The sequence below is a fragment of the Aulonocara stuartgranti genome, assembly GCF_965226115.1.
Source record: "Aulonocara stuartgranti genome assembly, chromosome: 22".
Taxonomy (NCBI): domain Eukaryota; kingdom Metazoa; phylum Chordata; class Actinopteri; order Cichliformes; family Cichlidae; genus Aulonocara; species Aulonocara stuartgranti.
The window spans coordinates 13,210,808-13,229,171 of record NC_138957.1 but is presented as its reverse complement, the minus strand read 5'-3'; the positions used below and the strand labels follow the sequence as shown (position 1 = coordinate 13,229,171).

At 40.3% G+C, this 18,364-nt stretch overlaps 2 protein-coding genes across 3 annotated transcripts; both read left to right on the top strand.

The window, feature by feature from the left end:
* The first annotated feature begins 26 nt into the window (after positions 1–26).
* On the top strand, positions 27–7,762 carry pef1 (penta-EF-hand domain containing 1). The gene is made up of 5 exons (XM_082520327.1): positions 27–136; positions 1,948–2,194; positions 5,281–5,436; positions 6,107–6,250; positions 6,360–7,762. Exons 1-5 carry the CDS (start codon positions 116–118, stop codon positions 6,587–6,589), a joined length of 798 nt encoding a protein of 265 aa, XP_082376453.1. The 5' UTR covers positions 27–115; the 3' UTR covers positions 6,590–7,762.
* Positions 7,763–9,681: 1,919 nt separating this feature from the next.
* Positions 9,682–12,935, top strand: smim12 (small integral membrane protein 12). 2 transcript variants are annotated; one of them, XM_082522455.1, is made up of 2 exons: positions 9,682–9,768; positions 11,281–12,935. In XM_082522455.1, the coding sequence occupies exon 2, from the start codon at positions 11,310–11,312 to the stop codon at positions 11,583–11,585; it is 276 nt and encodes a 91-aa protein (XP_082378581.1). In that variant the 5' UTR covers positions 9,682–9,768; positions 11,281–11,309; the 3' UTR covers positions 11,586–12,935. The 2 variants fall into 2 exon arrangements, with proteins under 2 accessions (XP_082378581.1, XP_082378582.1); XM_082522456.1 differs by lacking the exon at positions 9,682–9,768 and adding an exon at positions 9,813–9,952.
* Positions 12,936–18,364: the final 5,429 nt, after the last annotated feature.

Genomic DNA, 18,364 nt, shown 5'->3' with positions numbered 1-18,364 from the left:
AGGACACGGGTGCGGTTTTGATAGATAGGACAATGCACCAATGGTAAGCGGAAACTGGACGTCGCCGTATCTGCCCTTACGGATGCTTCGTTGTAGGAAGTAAAGGCTGTCAAATATGAGTTTCCACTACGGACAGGTATTGAATTCCCGTATTTTATATTTTGTTTTTGTCTTCATAATAACATACTAATGTTGTTTATTGAGTTTCTCTTTTATTGACCAATGTGACGTAACTAACAGCACCGCAAGTAGTTTCGGTTATTCATTTGTCTGCTGTGGTTAGCTAAGTGTTACACGGTAAACTGTTGCTATTCTTTAGCAACATTTCGGTAGGAAATAGCGGGTTACTCAGTGTTTATCTTTTAAATTTGGTCTTGTGGTTCAGCAAAACGTAACTACTCTAGTTTTCCTCGTTTGAATTGATAACAGTCATGGTGGGTTTCATCTGAAAGTAGAGGTAACTCATCGTTTTTGCTCAAACACATAATTATGGTGTAAGTAAGTTTTAACCTTAATTACCTACCATATAAAAGAAGTTGAGCCGTTTTATGTCAACAAACGAATCATTGATCAGCACAGTGGGATCCAATCTAGTTTATTTTGCTTGAATTATGGCGTCGTTAAGCTTCTGTACGTCTAGTTTTTAGTTAATTCGTGAATCTTTTTTTCTTGTATTAATTGATTACATCATCGAAAGGCTAGAATAAGACTTTGTTTCACATGTTTAATGATCTTTGCCTGAAAAGTATTTAAAACCACTAATACACTACCAAAATACAGCTGTATTTTTTGTTGTTTTGTTTTAACCTATCACAAAAAATTACCCACCTCTGTGTCCTATAGGTAACTTCACATGAGCAGTCTCATAATTATAAACCAATTACATGTTTTGCTGGCAAAATCTTAATTTACAAGCTGATTGTAACTTTCAAATAAGTATGCAACATTTAACTTAATTAAACAAAAAATATTTTCCTCATATTGTGCAGCTCTCATTGGTGCCAAATAAACTGCTGTCTGTGGCATGGCCATAGGAACTCTAGGGTTGTAGGCTCTATGAGTTCTGAGTCCAGATCAAACCTTTATACTAAACCCACTTAAACATTGCTACAGACAACACAATCCTGCTTATGCCTTAACCTCCTAGGACCTGGCGTCCACATACGTGGACATCACATTTTGGGTTATTTAGACTAAAATACTCAATTTTGCTCTACATGGGCTTGATATCCACTTACGATGGCATTATACTGCTACTGTTCTATCAAAATCCTCATATGTGGCTCTTATTTTTCTTAAAAACAAAAATAAGGTTGAAAAAAAAATCTGGTAATTCTTTGTTTTTACATTCATTGGGCCCCAATATGCCCAAATATCAAAGAGAAATTAAAAATGCATGTCGTGGAAGAGTTCGGGTCTTAGGAGGTTAAGGTATTACCAGTTAGTTGCATTCAACCCTAGAGGTGCAATGTACACTGCAAAAACTGCTGAATGAGAGGTACAAGAAAGAGTCCCCCAAATCAGTCTAGTTGATCATCCACTGGATGCTCCCAGGAACGATCACAATCTGTGGAGGCCGCAGCGGACAATCTACAGGACTCCAAGAATCCACTAGAGATCCTGTTTCCATGCCTCACTATGTCAGAGCTGTTTTGCAGGCACAGAGGGGGGCTATACAATATTGAGCAGCTGATTTTAGTATTGTGGCTAATGATTACATATTTTCCCCTGAAATGTTAAACAATTGGAGTACAAAGTAGCAGGATCCAAGGCAACGGAAAATACATGACCTTAAAACTAAACTTAAGTACAGAATTTGAGAAGATAGTCGAATAGCCATACCTGAAGTATCTTGTGTCTCTGTTGTCCTCAGACTCTTTTACTGCAGAAGCAGTAAGCCTGTTTATTATAGGGTTTAGTGACCCTTGCTTTTTTGTCCCTCTGCAGGGCTATCCAGTTGGAGTCAACCCGCCACAGGGTGCGCCATACGGTGCAGGCAGAGGTTCCTATGGGCCTCCACCATCAGCTCCTTACGGAGGTCCTGGAGGTCAACCAGGAGGCCCCTATGGTGGTTATGGAGTTCCAGGTCATGGAGGGCAATATGGGCCAGGGCCAGGTGGTGCCCCTGGTGGGCCTTATGGGGGTTATGGTGGACAACCATATGGGGGACCTAATGCAAACTATGGTCCTGCAGGTAATTATGAGACGAGAGCATATCTTTGTAAGCATCTGTGGTAGCTCTGCCTGTAGGATTTAAGCAGGCATACACTGAACACAAGGAGACTGCAGATAGACTCTGATTCTGCTTCCACATTGCTTCCCCCCTCACTCTCCGCTGGGATGATGGATAGAAAATGACTTGCGTTCCCAGACAGTCTTGTAGAGACAGGGTTCAGTTTGTGCCCCTCAGCAGGATTACACGGCTGGAGTGATGACTCCGGTAATACTGAGTGAGGGCTAAACAGAGTAAGAGACAGATGGGCAAAGAGTGTGTTTGTGTGTGTGCGTGTGTGTGATTACACTGTTTCCAGTAGTGGCTAAGCCTAAGTCAGAACCTGATAGCCTATGTTACGATCAGTCCCCACAGGGACAAAATCCATCAAGGGTCTGCCCTCAAGTGTCACCTGTCCCTCTCTCCCCATTCATTTTTCTGACAATCAGTCCCCCCTCTACTGCTTCCTTCAACTCACACCATATTTTTCTAACACCTCCTTTTTCCAGATAATGGCCTCTTCTCGAGACGGCTTTTTGTCAACCTTTGACCCTATCTGCACCTTCATTTTCACAGCCGCTATTTATGAAACCTGAACCTGTATAACTAAGGTTGGACATGTAGCCTTTAGAAGAATACAAACTGCCTTACTAACTGCAGGAAGGTTATTTGGATCCCTTCTTTGTTTTTTCCATATTGTAAAACAAATATGTATTTAAAGGGGCCCCGTCTAACTGTCAGATGAAATGCAATTCCTGTTCTGTTGCTCACATTTGCATGCAGCTTGTGGAAGCAGAACATCAGGCAAAATGGCAATGAGACTTACATGAGCTGTGTACGAGACTGTGTTGCAGTATCATACGTATGCTGCATTCACAGATGTACAACAGCTGAAATACCAGGGTACATACTCAGTATCAGTTTAATTGACTCATTATAGTTGACTCTGGTTATCAATGCCAGATATATGTTGCATAGCTAATTTATACCTACTCATCTATCGGCCCCTATTATTGGTAATGACTACATTTATATAAAATATTTTTAAATTTTTATTTATTTTAAAATAAATATAAATTCTCAACACAAAGCCTGTTTAAACTGAAATGTTTTTGTTTGCTGCTTTTTAAAAGAATGAACAAGGTCAACTAAAATCAGTTGTGGTAGTAAACTGCTCCACAGGCGTAGTGGCACAGACTGAAAGGTTCTGTCCTTCCTATTCTGTTCCTGTTCCTTCCTATTAATCAGCCATGTAAATCACCCTCACCTAGCTGAACATGGACGCTTTAAAAAAGCTAAAGCTATCCAAACCTTAGAGCCAACCACAAGCTAGCAGCCTCGGTATGAGCAAAAGATCGAATCAGTTATGAAGAAAATTATGGAGATGAGTGAAAAAGAGAAAAGGATTGATGTCCTGTTATCTAGTTAATTTATAAACATACTGGAAAATGATCCAAGTAACTGAACTTTATTTTGTTAAATAAATCTGTAGCACCAGTTTTTTTGTTGTTGTTACTGTTTTTTTTGGGGGGGGGGGGGGGGGGTTTAAGTAAAGAAAATGTATTAGGTAAAGGTGGGTGTACAGTACCTCATTTTTAGTTAATTATTTGCACCTCTTTCCAGTACCAGAGCACTTCATTTTCAACTGTTTAAGTCAGAGAAGATCTTGTAACTTACTGCAGTGTAGTTATTTATTTTATTATGAAAATAATATTTTGCAAAGGTTGAAAGAAAAAGTTGTTTTATTGATTGCATATGCTTTTAATTAAACTTCTGTGAAAAAAAACAAAAAAATCCAAATCAAATTGCCAAATATTGGTATTGGCAGGTTACACTTTAAAACAACAACAACTGGAATCAGCCAAGAAAATTCAATTTGGTGAATCTCTTGTTCTTTGGTGAAAATACATGAATTACAGTTTCATACAATTTAACAGCTGACAGCTCAATACATTAGTTTTTCTACTTCAGAAAGTACGTCCACTACCTGAGTGTTAATAAGGACACTACTGTTAGTTAATATTAACCAGATAACCGTTCAGGTTTCAGTACAGACTTGATCCCAAAAACCAGGTGACCAGCAAACCAAATTTCTGTTTGGCCGGGCGGACTCCAGTGGGCTCCCCTTCTAAGCTACCAAAAGCTTTTGTTGCTCGCTTTTGATACTGGCAGTGGAAGATGGATATTTATTTAAGGCACTCAGGAGTGAGCATGTGTGTCACATAGTTGAAGATGTGTACAGAGAATTTACTGAATAGTTCACATAGAAATCAGTCCACAGGCTATTAGAGCAAACAGAGAGTCACAAAAGGCCTCATATTTTAAAAATGTCACACTACTAGCATTCAGACATTAGCGATAAAAAGCTAGAGAAACAAATGTTGCACACTACATGTTTAATAAGTATAAATAATATCAGGCATAACAGTCATCACTAAGAGGTGTTATAGTTGGTATGCTCTCTTACCCACACAGCAAATAACATTTCAAAACTCAAAGTGCATATAGAATGTAATTAGCTGTAGGAGTTGTTTGGTGTGTCACTTGCATATGAAGTCGATTTTTTCTAACTAGTCATTTTATACACTGCTCTTTTCTAAATTGGTGCTTCTAAACACCAAAAGACTGAGCCAAGCATAGATGTATTATTTTTTATGATCAATTTTCTTCTTGACAGACTCAGCACAGTTTCAACTGTCAGACAGCCGAAGAGCGTTTCTTCATCTCCTGATAAATAAATGATTATTTGGCATTGGAGTGTGGTAGTCGCTTCATTTCCAAGAATATTTCTTCTTCTTTTCCTTTTTTTTCCCCCACACTTGTTCACTACTCCTGAAAATCCTGAGAGGTTTAGTGAAATAATAACTGGTAGAAAATATGAGGAGGGGAAATAATAAAGAGAATAAATCATACTAGGTGGTTGAGACGGATTGGTGAAAAAGAGATGAACGGCAGTGGAAACAGCTTGGAAAACAAATTTGAAGCCATGGGAATCTTTAAAGTCAGTCAGAACGCATTTCTTTCCTTCTCTGTCTCATTACCGCACTTATTTTTTTGTCTTTGTGTAGGTAACATCCCTCCTGGTGTTAACCCAGAGGCGTACCAGTGGTTCCAGAGTGTTGACACTGATCGCAGTGGCTTCATCAACCTAAAGGAGCTCAAGCAGGCACTTGTCAACTCTAACTGGTCTTCCTTTAATGACGAGACTTGCCTCATGATGATCAGTAAGTCATCCAGCAGCAGCTAAATAAAATGCTCAACAGGCCGTGAGGTAGTGCTGTGTTGATGAATTGGTTGTGAATGCTCTTATAGTGTTGCTGAAGGCAGAATGACACACTATTTAACAATGTAAAATACTCTCAGTGACCTGAATGGCTACGGCAGAAGGAGGCAAAAGTTTATTTAGACAAACAAATGCATAGAGAAGTAGTGGGAAAAAGGAAGTAGGCTGGATTTATATAGGAGTACTCTACTCCCCACTCACTATACTTAGATTGTTGCCCTCTGGGACCCAGACCCAGATAAGTGGTAGAAAATAAATGGATGGATGGAAGTACCTCCCTAAATCTATCAAGCTTGTAAACAGAAATGTCTTGAGTTTCTAAAACAGGGAGAAATTTATGCCGCCAGGAGTCAGCCTAAATAATGACTGAGTCATGTTTGTCGCTGTTCCCATTGTTGTTGCACAACTATCCCTACATTCCAGTTGTGCTTACAGGCGGTGACTAATGTTTTCTATTACCATAATGAGAAGTGTGTGACTGCTTTGAAGTAGCACAAGGAGAAGATCCATGATGATGAAGGATGAGCTTAGTGGTTCTGCTTTACAAAAAAAAAAAAAAAAAGCCTCTTTGTCTTGCTTGGCTGAGCCCGTGTGTTTGTGTTTTCTGTTAGACATGTTTGACAAGACGCGGTCTGGTCGAATGGACCTGTTTGGCTTCTCAGCACTGTGGGACTTTATGCAGCGGTGGAGAGCGATGTTTCAGCAGTATGACAGAGATCGCTCAGGATGTATCAGTGGCATGGAACTACAACAAGGTATCAGTGTTTGCACATTTGACAACATGTTGAGAAAAGTCTATGACTTAAATCATTTCATCCAATCATATAAATGCAAATATGCACATATGTCACTTTCTCTTCTCAGCCCTCGCTCAGATGGGTTACAACCTCAGCCCCCAGTTTTCAGAGACGCTGGTCCAGCGCTTCACCGTGCGAGGTGCCCGACCCGGCATACAGCTGGACCGCTTCATCCACGTGTGCACGCAACTTCAGAGCATGACTCAAGTGTTTCGGGAGAGAGACACGAGCATGACGGGCAACATCCGCCTCAGCTATGAGGACTTTCTGTCCAGTGCTGTCACCAGGCTCATGTGAGCCCCGTTCCACCGACTGCCCCTCTGCACAGCCTCACTCCATGTTCAGGTCACAGTCGCTCCCTTTTTCGCCATAAGTGCCCCCACATGCTGCTATGTATACATCATGCCAGTCCATGTTGTTGCGTGGCTTATTGCTGTAAATAGACAAAGCTCAGCAACATATACCTGAATAAAGTCCACTGGCTCTTTTAAATGGAGCTAAAGGTTTCACAGGTTAGCTTATAGGATGGCGCTTCATCATATTTATACTGTTAAAATGTTGAAATATTGGATGTTCATATTAAAAATGGCCAAAGCTTAAAAAAAAATAAATAAAAAAAAATAGGGTAACATATATGCAAGGAGACTCTGAGCCAAAGCCTCTGGCTTCAAAATGCTCTAATAACTTCATTTCAATCATTTCTTTAACATTTACCTGTGTGATGTCAATCAAAGTGAACACCCCTAACTAATATGGTCATCTCATGCACACAGAATGGTCACACACTTTGCCAATCAGAAGGAAGGTAGGAGTGAAGGGAGGTGAAGCAGCTTGTTTCAGCCAACGTATGAAGCAAGTTTCATTATAAAATAAATAAAGATTGGGTTACTTTGGAGTGACTGTGCATGAATCACACTTTAAAACAGAATCCAAGAATTAAAAAGTAGTACTGCAATGAGGATAATATCGCCCCTTTAAATTTTACTGGGAAGTCAGCAGGATGCCAAAACAGTTTACCTTGGTTGCCTTGGTGACATGTGAAAAGTATTTACTTGTACTTTTCCCTGTGAATTTGCACACAAGCAGCATTAATGTGTTCTTGTGCCATAAAACTGTTCAAATGCCTTTTAAATTTATGCACATCAAGGGTATTTCCAGAAGGTACTTACTTTCAGTAAATGTACATGATATTGCATATTACTTCAATATAAAGTCTGTTAGGAAATCTGTATAAGAACTTCTACTGAAAGTAAAATAGTTCAAATCTGTCACTATTTTTAACAGCTCGCAGTAAGATAAGATGGATAAAATTGTGCCTCACTGTATCCTTTGGTTTCTTCTTGTTTTTTTACTTCAGTACATTTATCTTTGATATATGAATAATACACTCCACTGAGGTATATATTCTTAGCTCATTAAACATGTCATGATGGTTTGTAATGCCAAAAGCAAATAAATTTTCATATGTATGAATGAGTTCGCCACCAGTTTTGAATGCATATTGCATGCATATTAATAGAATAATTAAGCACAGAGTGAATTCATTAATATTACAGTGAAATGCAGTCAATCAAGTACAGGTTGAGTTTGTAATATTTCTGTTAGTGAGCCCTGAATGTTTCGAGGTTGGATTTTCTTTAAAAGCACTTCTGATTAGCTGAAATTCAAACCCGACTCAGAGAAGTCTCTGTCTTTCCTTTCCACATTTGGCACTTCGTTTTACTCACCATCTGTTCCTCTGACAGCCTGTGCCACGAGTCCCCCAGCTTCATCCCAAATCAGAGGCAATCTATCAAATTCTCTTGTGCATCTTTTTTGGTCATATTCTACACCCATCTCCTGCTTAGCAGTCTCCCTGCATGTTAATCCAGGGCTAAATGTAGCTGTCACTGATCCCTTAGGGCACTTTGTGTCATATGTGTCACATCCCTGCCACCACCCCCTGCATTTGTTGACATATGTTTAGCATCTGGACTGTTTTCAAAACACTGAGTTCGGCAGATTTGGAGCCGTGGCCAAAAATGCACCGTGCTTGAGGAGCTGTGCCACACGCTTTTTCAGGCTTCCCTGATTCAGCAGTGATTTAACCAAAGTCTTGTCTGTCAATTTTCAGGTAATGAGAAAAATTTCCCACTGCTGACCATGCCTGACATCTGTAATTAACTTGGGGAGAGCAGGTCTACAGGGCTTCAGTCAGCCACTCTGTCAGTCTCCCTTTGTGATTTGGATTGATAAGGTGGTTGTATTTTTACATTGAAATTTTGGCTAGTGCAACTCTAAATCTCATTTGCTAATAAACAGGAACTGATGAAATAATCCTGTCACTGCCAAGTTTGCTATTAAAGCAGAACTGGCACTAGTGATGTTGTTTTCCTTCAGGCGATGAGCACATTTCACTTTATTTGACAGGACTGATCAAATTCCAATTCTGGCAACTACAAGATGGACAGCACAGAGGGAGGAACTGCTTAAGAGAATAATTTTGAAGCATGAAGCGTAATCACCCACACAGTTCTAAGCAGCATTGCAAGTAATGATAACAAATTTTGATTTAGCTTTATAATCCCCTCTCTTTGCCTCTGCACAAACAGCCATGGAGTCAGAGATGGTCATTCCTTTATGACAGGCTGCATTCCAACTGCTATGGATCAGCTTTGTGCCCAGCATTGGTAAAGCTGGCCCAGGAGCTGAAATATCAGTATCATCAATCATATACCCTTTTACTACCCAGAAACAACAGTAGCATAGAGGAATATTTTTGCCTCGTGTAGCCAAGTCTGAACTGTATGGTTTCCTACTCTGTGACTAAAATGTATTATTTTCTCTGCATTCCTCACAGGCAGCCAAAAAAACCCTAAACTTTAAATTGCGATTTTATGCAACGCACTAAGCTTTTGAAAGTGCTTTTAAACTAAAAGAAAACTATCTTGTCACTTGATGGTTTTGTCATACAAGAGGGGGTAGCTCACGCCTTGTCAGTGTGTAGCACAATGCTGGTGACAGATCTGTCAGCCTTTTGTGAGGATTTCTTGAGAGTATTTGTGGGGAAAAATACCACCGAATTTTTAAACACAGAAAGAGGTGGCTGCTTTTTGTTTTTTGTTTTTTTAACTAGTGCTAAGAACTGGACAAATGTCTCGTGTATTTTAGGCTAGGTATGTTGATTAGATTATGAATTAATGGTGGTTTTTCATTATTTGCTTGTTTTTTTCTATTTTTATTTATTTCTTATATTATTATGTAATTTATGGGATGTCAGCAGTAAATGGTACTGATCATTCACAATGCACTTTCTCTACTCGGTACAAATGTCAAAGTAGTGTAGCGTATTATTTTTACCGCTAAGAGGCGCTAAAACACCGTGAGATATTGTTACGTCTACGCGAAGTTCGCCAGCCAATGACGATAAACCAGGAAGGATACAGACTTTGACACGGAAATTGCGTCACTACAGTACCAACGTGCTAGCGGTAAAGGTGAGTACTTACGACATTTGGGGCTTTTTCCCCCCTAAATATTTGAGTGTTTGTAGGCAGGCACAAAAGCTCGGTGAATGTATGTTGTGCTCTGAATTATCATTCCTCGAGCTGTCTTTTTGAAGTAAACAGAAAGCACACTAGCCGGTAGCAGCTCTCAGTTTTCTTACATGACTTTCGCACGGTAGGTTTGGTAACACTACGTTAGCGTTAATTCTTTTCATTGTTATCGTTTTAGACTTCTACGTTGTGCTAGATTTGGTCGAATCAAGTTCAGTCATTCATATCATATAGCGTGTAATGACTGGACTTATAATTTATACTGGCGTACTCCGTAGCGAATTTTATCATATAACTTTAAAGAGTCATGCAAAGCTGGGAAACGCAATATGTTTGAATGTAAACTGGTGAATTGTTGAGAATACCTCTTGAGTTCGGCTCTCATGAAACACCCAAACGAGTAAAAATTACCGGGATATTTCAACTTGTATTAAAGGTTAATCAGGCACGAAAGATCAGTAGCTAGCATGAATTGATGCTAGAAGTCGAAGGCTGTTACTGCTACTTGTGTTGCTGGTCGGGCTTAAGAGAAAGAGGGCATTGGAAGGACACAGACGTACTCATTATACTGTCTGGTGTTTGACGACGTCCTCATGTGCACTTTGGCCTCAGTTATTTCGCACATTAAGAAAGTATTTCAGAAATGGGTAGACACATTAAGTCATGTTAATTTTATCCAAAATAATTTCTCTTCAGTAAGCTCTATGCTGTGTTTTTAAATAGCACATAGCAGTCTGCGAGTGAGTCATTGATTTATCTAAGCAAAAAAACAGGGTTTTTATGCTGATCTGGGTTTGTTGGTAATTAGTTAGATCAGGGCTGCCCAATCCCAGTCCTCGAGAGCTACTATCCTGCAGCTTTTAGATGCATCCCTACTCCAACACAGCTGAATCAAATGGTTTGATTACCTCTCCAGCATGCCATCATGTTTGGCAAAGGCCTGATAACAAGCCATTCATTTGATTCGGGTGTGTGGGAACAAGGATGCATCTAAAAGCTGCAGGACGGTAGCTCTCGAGGACCGGGATTGGGCACCCCTGAGTTAGATGAATCCTATAAGTTACAAGATTTCTCCACTAATCAGAATTGAATTAAAGCCACAAGGGGTCAGTAGCTTAAACAAAAAGGGCAGCAATTTTGAAGTAGTAAAATCAGACCTAATAAGCTATAAATGTTCACGGCAAGTTACTAAAAGTGACCTATTATGTTTCTGTGCTATGAGCACAGACGCTCCATCCACTGCTGCTCAAATCAATCTAGGTATTTGTTTGTTTCTGACACTGAATGAAGTGAAGAGCTACACTAATAACACATATAGTGAATAAAAGTTACTTTGAGCTCAGAATTATGCAAACTTGTTCTAGTACACAGCAGGAAAATGCAGAGTTGGACGTGAGCAAATTAAGCGACAGACAACCAATAACATACCTTTTTTCTCCTCCTTTCTTGAAGCACCTGGGATCCCAGAGCTGCATGCAGTCATGTGGCCTGTAGTGTGGACAGCGTTGCGGACCTATGCTCCGTATGTCACCTTCCCTGTGGCTTTTGTGGTCGGAGCAGTGGGCTATCACCTGGAATGGTTCATCAGGGGCACCCCCAAATCCAGAGAGGAAGAGAAAGGCATCCAGGAACTGAGGGAAGAAAGAAAGCTGCAGGAGCAAGTGGGCATGGACAGCACAAAGGTGCTGAGCCTCAAAGAGAAACTGGAGTTCACACCTAAAGCGGCTCTGAACAGGAACCGACCTGAAAAGAGCTAATCCCCTGTTTCTGTGATAGACTTGCATTTGACCTTTTTTTTCAGCTGGAGGACTGTGCACTGAGAGCAGAAGAGAGGGTGATCATTGAATCATACATTCTTCCTTATTCAGCTCAGCTCCACTCTCATGGAAATCCACAGCAAAAACTTGCCTGGGTGAACACTGGGAAACTTTTAGTAGCTTGAATATAATTATTTCTTCTACATAATCAAAGGCTGTACCAAATTCTCCAATCATCTACTTGATGGTGCATGTGCATGCTTTTTATCAATAACTTAAGCCATCCACTGTCATTAGAACACCTTATTGTAGAACCTTTGAGTGTTCAGTCTTTAATCTGACAAAGTTTTATGTGATTTGAAAACAGACTTGGATGGATTACATACATCTGGTTGTGCCAGTATGGTAAATGTATATAATTGCGACTTTGTTATTAAGTCACTCAAATGTCATTTGTCATTCCACGACCAGTTTTCATGTTACAGACCTGTCTGGGTTTTTGGGGGTTTTTACTCCTTTTGATCATTTCTGTTTATAGAGACAGGAAGTCCGGCTGTCATAAAAGAAGAGAAGAACGACAGGACTTTGCTGGAACCTTTGATGATATGTGACAGAACATAAGCCAGCATTGTGGGCGGTCTCCCAGGATGTTTAAGCTGCTTAGTTGTATTGTCTGGAACCATGTGCTCAATACTTTCATTTTAGAAAGTCTGGATTTGCACACTTTAAAAAAACAAAACAAAACAGTAATAATAATAGTCCTGCTGAAAAAATGTGATAAAGAAGTTTGTGTGCTCCAGGTGTTTCCTTGAGTGATGTTTCAGTAAATTTTTACAGCTTCTATTTGGGAATTATCAAAAAGGAGCTTTCATGAAGTTAGTTAATTCTTACTTTAAAAAAGAAGAAGAAAGAAAACACTTGAACTCTGTCTGTGTCAGCGCTGTTTCACGTTCAGTTCTGAGCAACTGTGTCGAACCTCTTTTTGTGAAACAATGCTTCTGTCAGTGGCGGAAAGTAACTTAAAAGTCAAAGGAAGGAAGTAATGACTCCACTCGTTCAGCTTCAAGGGGGAAATTATTATGCTGGGAAACCATTAACTGATTCACCTTTGGAATTTAGCCCTTGTGCTATTTGGCCATCTTAAATCGATTAAAGGAAAGAGCGATCCACTTGAAACAAGACTTTTTATTCTCTGGTTTAAAAACGTAAACTTTAACAAGTATAATGTTTCTAATACTGTAAATATATAAACAGCTTTTAGCAAATTTCTAGAGATAATTGCATGTAAAAATGTCAACTTCCCATTCATCAATTTTCTTCCACTTACCTGAATAAAGGTTGTGAAGGACATGGAGCCTATCCTGACTGTCACACGCCGAGAGGTTGGGTACACCCTGGAAAAATCACCACTTTGTCACATTTAATTGAACGCCAGTATTTTCTTTGCCATCTGAAGTTTTATGTATTTTCTAGCTTAATTTTTCTTTTTGCTCACAAATGTTTATTTTTGAGTCTTTTTATTTTCTCTAAGTGTGAAATTTGTGTGCAGCACACCAAAAATCACAATAATCCAAAAGAACCCGCAAATTGTTCCCTGGTTCCCTGTTGAGATGCTACCCAACACACCCAGCTCATTTAAATGTTTTCAGCCAGTCCTATGTGAGCTAATCATTGTTTCACTCCAGTCAAGCTCTTTATTTCAAAATAAGAGCACATCATTTTTCAAAAACCACATAAACAGCCGGACCTATATTTGTGCTCCACCAGATGGGATTAATAGGGTCCTTATAGCCTTATAACAGTCGTCTGTGATAAAGCTGCCATTAATAGTGTGCCAGCTGATAATGCAGCAGTAACTGAGGAGGTGTACACATAGGTTTTACTTGCGGGTTTAGATCATGATGGCAGGTTAGTGGCATGCTGTTATCTCTGACATGTATCTGTGTAATGGCTACCGATATTTATGTGTAAACACTCCTCATGAGATATGCATCACTAAAAAAACATAAGGCAAAAATGGCCTTTAAAGAGCATTTTTATTTCACATGTATTATGACTGTAAACATGTGACCAGGGGCTTGACCTCCCCTTTGTTGACTTGTTTACTCGGGTCCCTCAGCCATGAAACAGAGGAGCTTTCCTAATGGACGATAACCTTTTCAGTGCGCCAAGATAAGTTCCGCTATGTTGCCCTGCCAGCTAGTTAAATGGGAAAGATTATGGAGTCCAGATTTACATTGGCACCCGAGTGGTAAATACTGCTGTATCAGCAGCCATCTTTGAGCCCTGTACTCCCCTCTTAAGTTTGCCATGAGTGGAATGACCCGCTCCACTCCAGTGACACCGGTTGTGCGTGTTTAGAGTCGCAATTACTTCAAGCTGGTGGAAGTTTCCATTTGAAGCTAATGAAGATAGAGAGGTGGAGGTGAGGCTTGCAACTAAATGCACCAGAGTTAACAGAGAATTGTGTGTGTGTGTATCCTCATGGGAACAATCAGAGGACAGGTCGGCCTGCTAACAATGGCCCGGCTCCTCAGAACTCGATAGTACTGTGGGAACCAAGTGCTTGAGGCTCCTGGGAAAGGAGGAGGTTGTGGGGAGGTGTTCCATTGTTCTTGCTGGAAGATGGGGATAATGGGTGTGGGTGATGCTGGCTGGGCTTTTTTTTTTTTTTTAAGGAGGTCCAAACCAACATCCTGAGTGGACAGGCTGGAGACATGCTCCCTCTGCTGCAGGAACAATAGAGCTGTCTGTCTGCTGGAAGGGCACTGCATCCCCCTATTAAACAACCACCACCTAGACACACACACACATTTGTGCAGAGAATACAAATCCAGCAGCACAGGTAGCTGTGTACCTAATGCAGTGTGGCTAACCACAAACATACCAAGGGTCTCGTATTTGTGAAATCAGTGGAGCATCTTGGCTCCCCTAAACACACTGCTTTCATTTTAGTGCAATGTGTTCAGGGAAATTAATCGCATTTCCCTTCGTGGTATTTTTTTGACATTTTGAGCACAGCAGGACAAACTTATCACACTGATTTATTATCACCTTAAAAACCTGTTATGAAAATCACATTAGGGAACACAAACAAACATTAATGTGCTCCAATTATTTTTGCTCACGCATCTGACAGACAGTAGTCAGTGCCAAGGCTTTTGCTGCGCAGTGTCCACCTTGTATGTATTTGCATTGGAGATTATTTATCTGAATTTCAGGAGCAGAACCACACTTCATGCACTACCTTCTGTTTCTCTTCCATTAACTACTAGAAATGCTGTCAAACCTAAAGGAGGCTCTGCCCCCAGCGAGCGAAATCTCTTTGCTAAACAGAACAATGTGCAGATTTTAATATGACACAATTAGAGAAGGAGTTTTTCTGTCATGATCAGTAGTGTTTATTGTCCCAGACATGATAATCACATTTTGAATGTTTGCATTCAGAATAATGAAAATAAGTAACTGCTCACTTTTTAAAACTGTGGGTATGGTAAAGAAAAACGAAAACAAAACCTCAGTGGAAAACGTGAGGTCAAGGAAAAGTGTGAAGGAGAATGTTTAAGGAAAGAGAAGCGTGATACACAGCAAGCGCACTTACACTGAACTCCTTAATAATGTTGCAGCTGAGGGCAGTGTAGCTCCCCGGGTTGAGGAGGTGACTCATATTTTTATATTCAAAGGAAAATTCCCTGCATCCATCACTTATCTGAGACTGGCGCCAGGTAAAAATTAATTCACAAAATTAATTCAAAATGATCTTAAAGGTTGGTTATTCAGTAATGGACATTACTAAAGCAAACTTAATTCAAGTGAACTTTAAACTCATTAACACCGGTTAATATAGCTCATAAGAAGTAATGCTGTTGTAAATTTCAAAACAAACCGTTGTTGATTATTGAAATGGGAATGGAAAACACACTTATAATTAACATTTACACCATCGGAGTCACTTTGTCAGGTTTTTTGATTCTTTTCATGAAAGCAATCAAATCATGGATTCAGGGTTAATCATGGATGGTGCACCGCTCTAAATCATGTGGTGGAGTTTCCCCCTTTCCTTTCATAAAGGAAGTATGTATGCTTAAAGTGGTAATAAAGGAAGCATCCGGAGTGTTACTAATCAATATGACTATTTGACAGCCCCTTGTCTGTTTTGGTGTTCACCACACTGTACACCCGCCATCTACCCACAAACATAGCCCCAGGTTTGATTGATACTAAGGAGATTGTTTTAACAATATATATATATATATATGTTCATCACTACAAACAACCCATGTCACATAAGTTCACTTGGTCTTTTGAGGAAATGAAACATTGATCAGTGCAGATTTAAACACTGATGTGTAGCACAGCACGGCGTACACATATACACAGCTCTCTGTAAGATGTTTGTGAGGTATTGGCTCTCTTAATTGACTCCAGCCACACACACAGCAGGCGCTTTGCCCACTTTCCTCATCACCCTTTTATGGGGCAGCAGTGGCATAAGGTCAGCAAACACAGGGGAGTCCATTTAAAACAATGTAACAATGCCCACAGCGACTCCATTGTCAGGGTGAACAATCTTCAGCAACAAGTCCCCGGGGAGAAACAACACTGGAACGGGAAACAGATACAGGACCACTTCCTGTCGACAGTTTAAATTTAGGAACTGCTCAAAGTGTTTCTGTTGCATATTGTTGAGTAGCACAAATGCCCAAATTAAAGACGTGGTGCATGAACCGTGTGCATTGTTATGGATGCTGAGCGATTCGTGTGTCGGTATTGTTTGCATAGATTTCAAGAGAAACAAAGGGGGTTGGCACATGTAAGCTTTGCCTTTTCCACATTTAGATGAACCCCAGTATTGCTACTAAAATACTGCAGGAAACATTATTTCTAAACACATCCAGTTAAAGAAACATTGCACAGTTTTGGTGACCTCACCTAGCCTGTAGCTGCTGTTTTAAGGCCTGCTGTCTGAAAGCGTTTTGTGAAGTGAGGTAATGCTGGCCTTCTTAAGAGCGTGTTTGTGCATCTGAGTGCCTTGTTTGCCTTGTTCGGGGTCCTTTCCTTATAAACATGCAGGGCTTTCAGCAGTACAGCTGGCAGGAAGTATGACACTGGATCAGGCTGTTTTTGTCTAGCCTGGCACTCATTGCAGGTGAATCCTTTAAAGTCCTTCCAAAGGTTGGTGCTGGGCATGAGAGGTGGGCGGCACAACGGCTGACCTTTTATAATACCTGCTAGAGCTCGGCGGATATTTAAAGACCCTTCAAACTCCTTTATACTCCAAATGCTTCAGCATAGCTCTTTGCCCACGAGTATCCACGTACTGTATGCTCATTCACCAAACTAAAAGACTGTCTTTCTTTGTGTGATTAGCACCAGCACTGTGTGTGGCTTCACCAGCAGACTGAGGAAACGCATCAGCAGAGAATTCAACAATGTCAGGAAACACAGTAAGAATGGCATCTGATCCCAGGAGCTGCCTTTCTAACTACAAGTATAAGCCTCTCTCACTAATACAGCTCTTCCCATCTTATGGACTCCCTTCATGTTAGTTTCAGAGAGCAAGTATATTTAAACAAATGCAAATTCTATCAGATTATCTGGAAAGTGACTGGTTCCTTAGATCATTGGAAATAATCTAGACATGAATAATCTGTAATCAGACTAATAATAAATGTGAGAGTGTTTTATAAATGTTCAATTGCCCCATTAGAGAAACATGCGCTCGGATCACTTTCATTGTCGTCTAGGGAACTGAATTTCTCTGAAAAAAAAAATGGCTAAAGCAAAATAACCTACACTGTCTGTTGTTTTCATCCTCCTAGGTTTACATTTGCCTCGCTGAACAGGAGGTGAGAGTTGAGTCTGCAGATAGAGTAGAGCAGGACGTCGAGTCTCTGCACCTTGATGTGCTATTGAGGAAGACGGACGCAAAAGCTACTTCAGCTATTCGGTGTCTGGCTCCAGCAGGCGAGCGAGGGCTGATACAGGTCGCCCTGCGCAATCTGTTCCTTGGCCTTTTGGCTTTTTTGTGGAAACACAGACACAAACAATTACACGGACACATACACGCGAATGCAGACTGAGATTTAAAAAGAAACAGAATAAAAAAGGGCTTCACGGGAATGCCAGATGCTAGCCAAGTTCTCGTGAGCAGGCTTTAAAGTGGGCAGCTTCAGCAGGCTGTTTGGATTGTTTTCTCAACAGTATCTGCCAATATATCCTTGACATGCTCCTGCAATAAAAACACATTCCACTTTAAGCACACAGAAACAGGCTTCCTATTATTATTATTACACACTATAACATTTCTTTTTTTTTTTGACAAACTGCTGTAAACTGAAAGTAAATGTCAGATTCTTCAGCTGCTTGTTGCAGATTTGACCTCTCAAACACACACACGCACACACGCACCTCACTTGAATTTCCCACCGACCACCTTTCCTGCCATAGATAACTGCTTATCATCATATCGACAGTCCAGTAAATTGCTGGAAATGAATGCTGTATTGCTGCAGAGCTACAAATCTAAAAAAGACGTATGAGTACATTCTTTCAGAGGCTGGGCGAGCACCTTTTGTCGAAGGTGCTGAGTTCTGTATTTTATCAATTGCTTTCATCAAAAAGAAAAAGAAAAAAAAAACAGCGTTGGCCATCAGTGCAGTGCACTCCAGGGGAAATTAAATAGAGCCTGAATAAAGTGCGATTCTTCCTCGTATGAACTTTTACTGGCATTTTGAGTGATGGCCTTGTTGCCTGTGCAGCCACAGTTACATATTTGA